Below are 13665 nucleotides of genomic sequence, written 5' to 3'. Positions count from 1 at the left end.
GTTGCAGTTTTTCTCTTTTCTTTATAAGTTTCGTAATTTTGGCGAGTTTCCCTTTGTAGGCATTTCTTCCTTGCTTCATTTTTTTTCAAACAGTGCTTGCCTGCAATCATCATCAAACCATCCTGCATCTATTTTTGCTTTGTTTTCCCCCAGAATTTCTGTGGCACTCGTGATAACACAGTTTTTTGTATTTTCCCAGTCCACATTCACATCATCGGTTATTAAAGTCATTTTTAAGTTTGTTTCTATAGATTCCTGGTATTTATCCAAAATTTCTTCATCCCTCAATTTTTCAGCTCTCCATTTAGTTCTTCTCTGGCCTACTTTTTTCAGTATTAAGGAGATTTTTTGTTTTAATTTTGCTCTCACCAGGAAGTGATCAGAATCGCAATTGACTTCTCTGCAGACGCGCACATCCTCCACTGTTGTCGCTCTTCTTTTTGATATAAGAATGTGATCATTCTATTTGGTTGCATGTATTACTTCCAGGTATTTTCCAGGTTCCTTTGTGGATATTTTTATGTTTAAACCATGTACTACTAATTAATAAATTATTTGCAGCCGCTAAAAAGCATAGACGTTCACCATTATCGATTGTCGTTTGATGCAAACTGTGCTGCCCAGCTACTTATTTAAATGCTTCATCTTTTCCAACTTTTGCATTGAAGTCTCCAAAGACAATTAGAGCATCATGTGGGAAGACTTTTTCGCAGGCTCTCTGCAGATCTTCATAGAATCTATCCTTAATTTCCTCGGTCGCATCATCAGTTGGGGCATAAACGTTGATGAACGTAATATTGAAAAGTGTACCTTTCAGTTTAAGTTTACATAATCTCTCACTAATTGGCTCAAATCCTAGTACTGCCCTGCGGATATCAGAGCTGATTAAGAACCCAGTTCCATAGCGACCCTGCGTACCTGCAGATCCACTGTAATACAAAGTGTAGTTTCTCTTGTTTATGAAACCTGCGCCCTCCCATCTTATTCCCTGCAATACAGTCACGCTCATTTTATACTTATGCAATTCAATTGCAACCTCCTCCATCTTGCCCGGCTGCAACATAGTGCGTACGTTCCATGTGCCACATTGTATATATAATCGTTTGTCCTTAATTCTTTGCTTGGGTCGTTGGTTTATGGGGAGTCCGGGGTTCGTAATCAGGGTTTTTTTACCGTGTTGGGTGATTAACCCTACGACGAACCCTCATCCGTTATCCGGGCTTGGGACCGGTCATAGCGTAGGTAGAGTCGTTCCCTATTACTATAGGCGGAGATTGTGACATGGTATGGCTTAGGTTTTTCCAGGCTTCTTTAAACGCAGTTATATAATCAGCATGAACACTTTTTTTTTATTTCTCAACCTCATTTCAATTACAGAGCGAATCGTTCAACCTCAATTTGAGTGTGGTCCTTCTCCTTTTTTTAATGTACATTGGTGATATTACGTGGCATTGCAATATTAATTTAATAAAGCATTGGTGAGTACTAAATTTTTTCCTGGTTTTTTTCCCTGCTCCATCACTATACAGAATAGCGGTTTTATAGTCGTCGTCGTCGTCGTAGAAAGAGGCAGAAGAGGAAGAGTAAATTATTGACATATTATTACACTGGAAAGCTAATTTGCAGTAAGCCCACTTTCGACTTAAATCAAAACATTGCAAAGACCATCAATCGTTTTTGGTTGCAGAGAGTAAAATTATGAATGGCAAGTTTTGTTTTAAATTATGCGCTGGACACATTAGATTTTGGATATATCAAAACGCATTGTCTATTGTAAACACATATTTTCAGTAATTTTGTCAGATTCCTTTTCCCTTCTGGCGTAGGTATTTTTTTTTTCTTGCTGAACAAGGTATTTTAGTCCATCTAAATTATTTGTTTGACTGAAATAGTTTTCAATTCAGGTATTCAAATTTCTGACAGACTTCTATACTATGTTTAAAATGTTTATTTGTCCCTTAAAATGGTCGAAATCAGTGTTTCTAACAGCTTTTTTACAGCTGTGGATTACTGAAATTATTAGAAACGTTTTACGCGCCGCTAACGTATAAGGAAAAATATTATATAATAACGTATGATAGCAGTTAATTTCGTCACGTAAAACCATTAATATATTTAAGGACAAAAACACAATGCTCAAATACTTACAGTTGCACAGGTTTTATTAAAATTTTAGCATTAGCATTTGGACGCCCAAAAATTGCGGACCACAAGAAAACTTTCTGAGGACCACTGGTCTAAATTAAACATTGGCATCATTAAATATACAACCAAGCCAGGGCTCGAAATAGACCGGAACGCACCGGAGCGCCGTTCCTGTTCGTGAAATTCTAAAAGATACCGTTCCGGCTCGTGGATTCTTTGAAAATTGCGTTCCGTTTCGTGTTATTGAGATAATATTGCATGTAGGTATATAGTTCTTAAAGTTGTAAGAACTGATTCGTGAGAATATGTTAGGTTATTTATTAACGATTAGTCCTACAAGGTCTACAATATAATATAAGCTGTTCGGTTTTCAGATGTGCTCCAAATTTGTAATTATTTACCCTTACAAGCAGGGCTGAATTTCCAAAAAGGGCTACAGGTCCGGGACCTAAATTTAGTAGGTCTACAGAACCCGAAAAATAATGTGAAATCACAAAAGAACCTTGCAGCGAAGGAATACACAAATATACGAGCTTCTAGAATTTTGAAGATAAGAGCCCAATTCTAAGAAAATTGATGAAAAATAAGTGATTTTGCAAAAACAAACATAAAATAATATGAAAAAACCATTAAAAAAATAATTGAAAAAACCAGGTTTTAGTATTTCTCTGTATCCATCTTTCAGAATCGTCCTTGTTTCTCTTATGAATGCCGGATTTATCTGAAATACCATCTGAGATATTATCTGGCACCACATAGTGCAGACACAAAAACAAGTCATTATCTTCCAATACTGGAGTATTATTTTTTGTGTTAAATATAATAATTGCTATAGGTACTATATAATTATTATAATACCATTAATATCGATAATTCCTAGTATGTATCATCTGCAAAGAATAATATTTTCCGAATTAGGTACCTACCTACTCGTACCTATTTTAATAACAAATGTTGTTTCACTATTGCAAAAAAAAGTTTTTAATTTTTTTCTTCAATTTTCTAGTAGGTTTTTTAAACGGAATACATAGTTTTCAACTGCACCACAGTGGATCAAATAAACAGATGTGGATGGTTCAATGTCATCTTGCCGAGATAATAATATTATGTAAATGATTGTCGGTTCGTGATTAGACTGTGGTTCTATATCATTTAGTGTTCTTAAAACTGTTGAATACCTACATAGGTAGTAGGTACATCAATATTATTGTATATTTGCATAGTAGAAGCTGTTACCTTATGGCAGTGAAATTTAATGCTGCTCTGGTCTTTTCATTTTCTGATGTTTTAAAATAACTCCACAATATTGAAACAAGTTATAATTTTTGGGGGTGTCTTCACAGCCTTTCTGGTGTTTATCATTTTGAAGTGTTTGTATTTGTCTTCACCAATAACTTTTTTTAAAAAATCACAGGGAATAATTTTGGTTCAAGTTTTTCTGTATGAAAATGGAGACCAAGCTATACATATCAACAGACGACGTAATAAAATAATGACCGACACCTTATTTTATCAACCAAAAGTTGAAACGGCCAACTACTATGCTATGACCAATTCATAAATAAAAGCACCATATCTATGTATTAATTAAATACATAGAAATAGATATGTACCTACATATTATACATATTCGGCGTAAAAACCTCAAAAATGATAATCATGCACGACTAAATTGCCACTCGATTACTAATAAATGGTAAGTAGGTACCTACCTATCATACATTTTTTTCACTTAATGTGACCTGTATGGGCATTGGTTAATAATAATCGCTGGCAAGCTATATTATTTCGTCTAGGTATCTTATAGGTTCAAAATGCTTGGGTGACTAGGTACAATGAAAAAATGGCGTTGCGAAAACCTTTATAACATTTTGTAGTCTTGGGACATCTCTCAACAGCAGCCTCAAAATGATTGATTCCTTGCTATAATTAGAAAAGAGGCGATCTTCCTGTTTTTTTATCTTCACAGAATTATTAAACTCATTATTTCGTTCTTCCAGTCAGCTTTGAACGTAATATTAGATTGATTAAGGGCATATAGGCGAGATATAGGTACCTAGGTACCTAACTTGCCGACAACACCGAGTTGAGTCTTTATTTTAATTGAGGCTTTTCAGCGATTAGGAATGCAGTATATGTATGAATAGAATAGTTACCTAAATTATAATAATACTTATATTATAAGTACCCACATATAATTAGATTTTTTACGGCGTATTGAAAACCTGTGTTATTAAAAATCTATAAACCTTATAGAGATAGGTACCTATCTTCTTCTTATTGTGCCATCCCCTAGCGGAGGTCGACCACCATCAAGGCGATCTTATCTTTGTCGTCTGCTACCCGGAACAGTTCGGTGGAGCTGCACTCGTACCAATCACGGAGGTTCTTAAGCCACGAAATGCGGCGCCGTCCTCTGCTACGCTTCCCATTGATCTTTCCTTGAATGACAAGTTGGTGAATGCTGTATATCTGTCCTCTCATAATGTGGTCGAGGTATTGTAGTTTCCTGGTTTTGATACTACGTAGAATTTCTCGGTCCTTCCCCATTCGATTGAGAACTTCAACATTTGTCACCCGGTCAGTCCAAGGAATTTTGAGAATGCTCTATACAGCCACATCTCGAAAGCTTTAAGTCTCCGTGACATCTCTTGGTTTAGCGTCCATACTTCCATGCCATAGAAAAGAATTGAGAGCACATAACAACGTACCATACGCAGTCTCAGACCTAGGTTAAGATCTCGATTGCTAAGGAGGCGTCTCATTTTGAGAAAGGCGCTCCTTGCGATCTCAATTGTAGTTTTTATTTCCTGAGACTGGTCCCATTTCTCATTGACCCATAATATCGTTGTTAGGCAAAAAATACAGCAAATCATTAATAGGTAATTAATAATTATTATGCTGTGTTATAATATGAATCATTATTTTTTACTGTTTATGTGTTAGCAGATCTAAAAAACTATAACGAAGTGATCGTATACTATTTTAAGCCTTTAACTTCCAAGTCGTATTTCTGATATAAATTTTATAAGCCCCACATGCCTATACGCTGAAATGATTCATTATTTTTCTATGTTACTTAGAGAAGCTTCATACATCGATTGGCGTAGGCCGTAGCGTATCGTTATACCGTACAATAGACAAAGGGTTAAGTTGACGATTATTCGTTATAAGAAAATATAATATATTATGAATTTTGCAGCAATGTGAAAATAGATTACGGCAAAGCAATAATTCCTTACGGGGCATCCCAAGTTTCTAATGCAGCTCGAAGACGGTGAATTCCCATAACACGGGTAAGTACAGCGCAATTATTTTTTACTCTAGTAACTTAAAATGTAATGACGTCATTCGTTAGTTCCTCGTACCTACTGCAGGTGCCTGGTCATGCGACTTCGAAACATTTTGATTTTTGATAATAGTGTAAAGATAAACCATCACTTATTTTATAATAATGTAGTGTTTTGAATGTATAGTTTCGTTATAATTATTACATTGAACTAGCTAAAGTTTTGTGATGTGATTTTACTTCATTTTATGACATGTGACGTAACCAATGTCGTTTGCCTAATCTAAATTGTTTTTAGGTGATCGAAGTTGGATCCTGAACAATTATTACCTACCGCATGAGATGAAAAAAAATACTCAGTATTCTTCGCCTAGAGAGATCCCACTTATCATCTGTGTCAATGTCAATGTTGGCGTAAGTAGTAAGTACTTATAAGATTTTACGCATGGAATGTAATGAAGTTAGAATGTCACCATCAATTTCCTAGGGTAAACAGTCTATTGTAGAAAAAAAAACTATCAATTATAATCTGGATGGCGAACCCTTTTGAGTAGGTATATTAATATTTTACTAAATAACTAAATGAATACTTTTTTAATCAATTTTTATGGGTAATGATTACTCTCTGGTGTTTGCTTTTCTCCATCGCCAACCACCACGTCTCGACACACATAGTCGAGCGTATACCATGGTGTACCGAACATTGGGCGTTTTTCATAGCTGTGCTAAGAGTGACACCTGTAGAATCTTCCCGATATCTCGATTGGCGTGCAAGAATGCATGATTTCTAATCCAATTTAATCTATTATGGTCATGCCTCAATGAAAAAAGACCTTGCTAGTCATATGGCGTTTCAAACTTTTTGAAAGAAATAGTGCCCCATAGAAACCAAGTTACAATAACCGAGCCGGTATTAAAACTTACTCGTTTGTATACATTGATATAAGTACCATGATAATACACCGTTTCATACAAAATCACAATATTAAAGTGGGCAAGTTTTGCAGAATAGGTCAAAGACATCTTTCAAAAATCTCGAATAATCCTTTTTTTGCAATGTGGGTAAAGTTAATATTTAACTACTTGCTACAATATAATATAATATATATATTAGCGTTTCGGAAAGAAATGTAAAACAATAACCCTTATTGCGATGTAGGCAGGGTTAATTTTTCAACCACATTTATCCACATTTTTATGTCCAGAGAGAATGATATTTGAATGAATGGATGGGACCTGTCGGATCTTGATTTCTATTAGCATCGTTTGCGAGGGTCCTTTCAATTTTTCAAATTGCGTATTCTCATATAAATGTTTGTATTCTATACAGGTGCCGTACGTAAACAAAAAGAACTGATGACTTCATTAAAATCTTGGATGCGGGCCGCATCGCGGCCAACATCGATTATTCTAACTCGGAGAAAGATCAGATGCGGTGCCTGGACATGCTCGCCACATACTGCGTGCAGGAAGCTAACCATGAAAAGAATATAAACATGAAACGGGATCTGTTCACCAAAGCCGCAAACCTATACACCACTGCCGACAAAATCATCATGTATGATCATGTAAGACGATACCTACCCACTTTCATTACCTATTTTATTCAACCTAGTCAAATTTTGTTCAAATTTCTTTATATATAATATGAAGTGAACTTTACAATTTACAAGTTCAATCCATTCACAACATGACTTGGAAAAACAAAATGAAAACAACTGATTTTTCATTATACAACAGCCGAATTTACTTTACCGGCGAAAATGCTGTACATCTGTATTTATTTTTTTTGCAGAATCTTTTGGGCCGAGCATACTTGTGCTTGTTGGAGGGTGATAAAGTGGTGGACGGTGGATGCGCAATTCAATTTTGTGGTGAATCAATCTTCCAACAACATCCCCTCGCTGTTCTGGAAAGTGTGCATCGCTTTCAATAAAAAAGACTACCGCAGCGCTCTCGGCTTCTACAGGGAAACTCTGAGAACCAACCCCAACCGCCTGGCTGTTCTCCGTCTCCGTTTCGGCATGGGCCATTGCTTTATGAAGCTAAATAATCAGGATAAAGCAAGGTTTGGGATACTTACATTGTTTTAAATATTTTTCACAGCAAACGTCAATCTGTGAAATGAGAATATACTCATCTCTCATTTAAAATAGTTCAATATAATATTTTAAATATTCAGTTAAAATGAATATCTAGAATTTTTCAAAATTGAGTTTGCATATTTCATCAAAGATCCATTAATTCTCATGTTTTTTTAAGTTTTGTTGATTTACGGATGAATGCCATGTGCCAAGTGCAATTTTGCATTATCTATCTTATATTCAAATTCTAAATAGTCATGACTCATGACTCTGGATCCAATTGGTAATGCAAGTGGCTAAACATCCATTTCTCATAAAAAAAATATTTTATATTTAAAATATTTTTTCCAATGAAAAACCATTATAGTGTAACAATAATTTAACCCTGATCATCCACAGATACGATTCCTAGTGCGCATGAATCACACAACTGATAAACATTCTACGAATAATGTTTGCTTTATAATAATTATTGACCTAAGAATAAGGTAGTATTATTTTGAAATACGCCATTTCTATTGGCATTTCCCAGTGGCTAAGCCACAACATACGACCGTAGCCATAACCATAATCTAACCTAACCGAAAAAAAATATTTTTTTAAATCGGTACATGTTCAAACAGGGGCATTACCATGATCTTACTCCCTACTTCATTTATCATTTGTCAATTTATAGCTACGGCCGTATGTTGTAGCTTAACCACTGGGAAATGCCAATAAATATGGCGTATTTCAAAAAATAGTACCTTATTCTTAGGTCAATAATTATTATAAAGCAAACATTATTCGTAGAATGTTTATCACATTTGAATGGTCAAAGACAAAGCTTATAATTAGTATCTTTAGAATTATCTTCAAATGTGTTAATCGTGCCAATTTTTTAATAATAAAATGCCTAATTTTTGTTAAATTTGGGATCACAAAGATTATTAAATATAATTTTTTATCGTAAATATGTCACTATATAATGTTAACATTAATTTTACTAATGGTTTTGTAAATGCGTTTAAAAAATAATGAATCTAAAAAATATTAATACCACTGCACATGGATGTACCGAAATATGACTATATTCTAAAACATTAGAGCGAAAAGTTTAAAAAAAATACTATTTTATGTAATAAAAATACTTTATGCAGTCATCAAATGTTTAAAATAAATATAAAGGATAATAAGGCTTCAAAATTATATAAATAGATTATCTAAAACGTTTAAGGAATGTCCAGGATTATGCTCTGAATATACCTAATAGGTTGAGCAAATGGCTGACATCCATTTTTCCTAAAAACAAAATCTGTCAATACAAACCTCTACTCTGTGGAGGCCCATATGATCCTATTAGGATCGGACATGGTCGAAAGAAAAAAGAAAAAGAATACCATAAAAGCTCCATTTTTACCTATGCTGAGCATGTGGGCCGTTAAGTCTGTAAAGAAAACATGAAGAAATTATATGAACCTATAATTATGTCTGATTAATAAAATTACATACTTAATGTAAATATTATGATATAAATTTCATATATCACATGAGTATGAAATGAAATTTATGACGAAAAGAATAAAATCCTTTCTACATAAATTTTAAAAAGATCTCATTGCTCCATCTATCTAGTAATCATAATAGTAATTCAAGAACCTTGTCTATCCGCTTAATTCAGCAGGGTGAAAATTTTTCTCAGTTCAGTTCATTCAGTTGTCTTGTAATTTGTTTTCAGGGTTACAATCCAAGTCCAATAACAACACAGAGAATCGGGGGTTGTGTGCGGAGAACTGTTACTAACTTGCACGAGAAACCGCGACCAGGCTACGCAGTTTGCACTTTCTGCATTTGTCCTGCCGCACTTTGGCCTCGAGCAGATGTATATCATTTTATCGAGGGGATTCAGAGAATGTATGTATATTTTATATCATATTTGTATAGGCGTACAGTTAAAAATATATATTTTTACTGGCCCTACAATCCGATGTGGATCTCGGCTGCCTCATGAAGAGGTCTCATAACAGATATTTTTTACAAGAAATATAATTGATCGTTTGCTCAACCTATTGGGTCCACAGCTTAACAGTTGATATTCCTAAATAATACACGTGATTTAAGAATGTAACAGTCTTCATTGAAAATATTTAACTTGGAACAGCCTCAGTAAAATACCCATTCGAAAAATCTTGGATCTTCTCAAGCTGACTCAGCTGGCATGCGATAAATCTAGGGTTGATTCCCATGTCATGTTCTAACATTTTTATCAATTAGGTTTGTTTCTGAACCTGTTTCGAGTTATGTATGGAAGATTGATGAATGTTTTATTGTTAAATCTTGTGTAACATCTTGAAGAATCTATAATTTAATTTAAACTATTAAAAAGTACTAGTATGTCAGTACGAAAATTCGAAGAGATCCTTATGCTATCTATGAATCAAAATTTGTATATAATAGAATATGACCTGGTATTCACCACTTAAGAAAATTGCTTCTTTCACATTTCACAAAAATTCACAACTTTATTGCCGAGTTTTTTCTTATTTTTTTATCAAGTATGAGGACTGAAATTTATGTTCTAGTCTATATTATTATAATGTTGTAATTATTATTGTTAATACTGTATGGTGGGCGAATTTAAATAATTCATGCAAAGCCAATGTATAAATATATTAAGTTGTTTTATTGTATTCAACAATTATTCCTTCACTGGGCCTCCCAATGTTTCAAAAATGTCATAAAGGCTCAACCAAAGAACTACGAGATAATAAAAATTCTTGGATCACTATACGCTAAATCTACCTTTCAATCTTAACGAGATGTAGCTCATGCACATCTCAAGAAAGTCACTGATCAATTCCCAGATGACATCGAAGCTTGGATTTAATTAGAGCAGTCTGATTTGCAGTTATATCATCCCATTTTTTATTAATATACAAGACATAAACTTTCATTTTTAAAGATATAATAATTATGTATAACCATCTTAGTCATTTTGTCATCTGTCTTTGTTTCATCGTTGATACTAGATAGATCAATATACAGTTCAGAGAAGAGGTGTTTATTATCTGCATTGTGAAACTTGTAAAACAGTTTAGAGATTCACACAATTCACCAAGCACGTCTTTATAGCGAGCAGCAGCCATATTGTAGATCCAATTCATGGTCCGAAATATGTGTATCTATATGACAAGGGTGATCGACTAAATCTCATGGAGCAATTTGGGATAAAAAAAGTGTATTCCAAAAAAGTCTATGTGGATGTTAATCTGTAAAAGACTTGTTTTCGCAGGGTTTAATTGAATTTTAAAAACTAACCCAACACCATCTGTAAGTTGTCTTATTTCAATGAAAAAAATATGCATGACTGACAAAGTTTAATGTGCACTATTTATGGCAGTTCTTAACAGCCTACCTCCACCCTTCACCACTGCTATCTATGCCCCAAGGCTTTCTATGTAATGTGCTGCTCACCCATCTAATGGTCAAACAAGCAATGAAATGTAAAAACAATAAATTGTTGACTACGTAGTATACGTTTATACAGCAAATACTTAAAGTAATATAAGTAATATTCTGTTTATTTCTGTACACGTTTGCTTAATCTTATCAATGCTTTTTTGTTTGCAGTATGAGAATTGTTTGAACAAATTCCACGCTCACCATAATGTGGATGATTTGATTTACATGGCCCGAGCTGTGTCGTATGCGAATCGACTCCAGGAAGCCAATATAGCTTTGCTACGAGCCAGACGAGTTGGGCCTTGTAACGGCTCTCTACTCTACACCATGATGCTCATCCTGAGAAGAATGTCCGCCCACGTTTTGATTGGTCACAGAAGTTTATTACTTTCAATACTTACCTATGTAACTACCTACCCACAGAAAATTGATTAATTTTTGTATCATAAATTTCATGATTTTTCCTTTATAACATTGATGATTTATTGTAATATATTTAGACCAAGCAAAGAAATTACACGTTACACCTCCTTACATTTTTAAGTTTAAGTCGACCACCCAGTTAAGTACCTCTTGGATTGATGATTGTTAATAGAAAGGTAGTTTAAAGTATTTTAATAAATAATTGATGTTTTATGATAAATGTTGAATTTCATTTTTTCACCCTTTCCTTTGCTTAGCTGTAATAAAATATTATATTCGCAGAGAGCATAATATTCATAGACTATAGATACATCTAGACGCCACCCGTTGCATTGCTAAATGAAGCTGCGTGCCATGCGTTTGGTTTGTGGGTGAGCGAACGCATTCATCTACAAATGTTCAAGACCATAGACCATTTCGGTAGTGCTCGCACTAGACGCTCAGAATTAAAATATAATTTTCTATAATAATATACAAATAAATTATCACGAACATGTATCAACTTACCTATGAAGCGTAATACCATCTTTTTGCTTATCAGTACGGCTACCATATTTTAATACAACACATAAAACCATCTTTCCTGCTTAAATAACTAAAAATATTTACCAATGACTATGTTTAACACAAAAAATAGCAATTTAGCAACACGAGCTACGACGCTACGTGAAGCGATTTACCACAATTTGTCGGCGATACTTTTGGAAACTAACTCAAACATATGTAGACCTTTTATCGTGTCGCAGAGATTATAAGGGTGCCGAATACTTTCCCACTCGCACTCATGCATCGTTTTTGTTCAGGCCTTGATAATATTACTAATTGCACTTTTGGAGGAGTCCACACTGCTCTAAAGGGATCTTATAGAATATACTATATCACAATATTTGTGAAGGTGACATTCTTTATGAACATAAAACACAACTTTAAAACCGGAACCGCTGGAAGCTGAGTCCCATTGTATTCTTACCAAGCCGCAAAGGTCAATAATACTAGCATAATTTGTAAAAAGCTTCAGTCACATTACGGCTAGTTATGCCGTAATTGGATATAATACTGGTGACTAAATTGGTAAAGCGCATCGGCCAGCATTCAATGTATACAGGTTCGAATTCTGTCAGGTGTCATATTTTTTTAAATACCAATGTTTCTGAGGTGTTTTCAAACAGTGCAAGTAGGTAGGTATATTGTTCTTGTCGGTTTATAGGAAGCCAGCGGCAAACAAATTTTGAAAATAGCTGATATACCTACTGGATTATTTGTTAGGTTAGGTTTTCATTTTTGTATTCATGAATTTTGCCAAAATCAGCAATAAAAATTGGCGCGGTTCCCGCCTGGCTTTCTGTAAACTGACTTGCACCGGTATGTAAATCAGTGCCCCGCAACCTTTTCTCCACGACACACCACAGGTCTTCACAGAAGACAGTGACACGCCGCATGTTAAACAATTTATACACCAAAACATGGACCCCACATCCTGAAGGGGGACCCCAGACTAGGATATTTGCCCCCCCTACCTATCGCTAAGGTTAAAGACAGTGTGATACCCTAAAATAGAGTTTTTAAAATGGTGTTTGAGGTAAAATTAATGGTATTGAATGTTTGTATTTATTAATACATCCACTTGAATTATGGTTAGTTGTCTGGTTAAGAATATTTGTTTGTCGAATATTGACACAATAATAATAAATAATTATTGTAACCTACAATCGAATGTTTTAAATTATTAATACCAGCGTAGTAAAATAGCGCTGCAGTCAATTATTTTTAATATGTGAGCAAATTTGTAATTTGTGTTTATCTTACTCCTTGTCGGAAATCCAAGAATATTCTTTTTTAACCGAAATCCAGAAAATAGCCAATGGAACATCTACAAAATTTAGTTTTTAGAGTCCCATCGTTTCTCAATTCAACTTCAACGAAAGCGCTTCTATAGAATTTTCGGCATTGGTTGCGAAAGGGTTTCGAATCCAGTCGTATTGATTGTATGAATGTAATGATGAAATTTCTTTTGCTGCAAGGTTAATTGTTTTTGAGACGGATCCAAAATTAATTGCTTGTTTTTAATGGTGGTCTGGTAGGTCCTTTGATACATTTGTAGAGATCCTTGTCTTAACTCCTAGTTTATCAGAGCACGTCAATATATTATTTTCATTCTGACTTTGCATTGTTTTATTAAGTTCATGCAGGTGCTAAAATATATTACCGAACATATATTTTTATATGTACGCAAATTTGGTTATTAAGTAATTATCGTATAATATACAAAATTATTTGTTTTTT

General features: G+C 34.2%; 1 protein-coding gene across 1 annotated transcript; it reads left to right on the top strand.

Moving 5' to 3' along the window:
• The first annotated feature begins 6764 nt into the window (after positions 1-6764).
• Positions 6765-11602, top strand: LOC147076282 (RNA polymerase-associated protein CTR9 homolog). The gene is made up of 4 exons (XM_085941228.1): positions 6765-7002; positions 7230-7502; positions 9236-9411; positions 11128-11602. The coding sequence occupies exons 1-3, from the start codon at positions 6995-6997 to the stop codon at positions 9255-9257; spliced, it is 303 nt and encodes a 100-aa protein (XP_085797354.1). The 5' UTR covers positions 6765-6994; the 3' UTR covers positions 9258-9411; positions 11128-11602.
• The last annotated feature ends 2063 nt before the right edge of the window (positions 11603-13665 follow it).

The sequence above is a fragment of the Rhyacophila brunnea genome, unplaced genomic scaffold (assembly GCF_057557595.1).
Source record: "Rhyacophila brunnea isolate RB1 unplaced genomic scaffold, BYU_Rbru_1.0 scaffold_13, whole genome shotgun sequence".
NCBI classification, from domain to species: domain Eukaryota; kingdom Metazoa; phylum Arthropoda; class Insecta; order Trichoptera; family Rhyacophilidae; genus Rhyacophila; species Rhyacophila brunnea.
Note: the sequence above shows the minus strand (reverse complement) of the source record. Positions and strands in the feature narration are given on the sequence as shown.

Excerpts from the sequence above, each read along its gene's own strand:
- LOC147076282 (XM_085941228.1), top strand. Across the intron at positions 7,503-9,235 it reads AATAATCAGGATAAAGCAAG|GGTTACAATCCAAGTCCAAT; the intron begins GTTTGGGATACT and ends ATTTGTTTTCAG.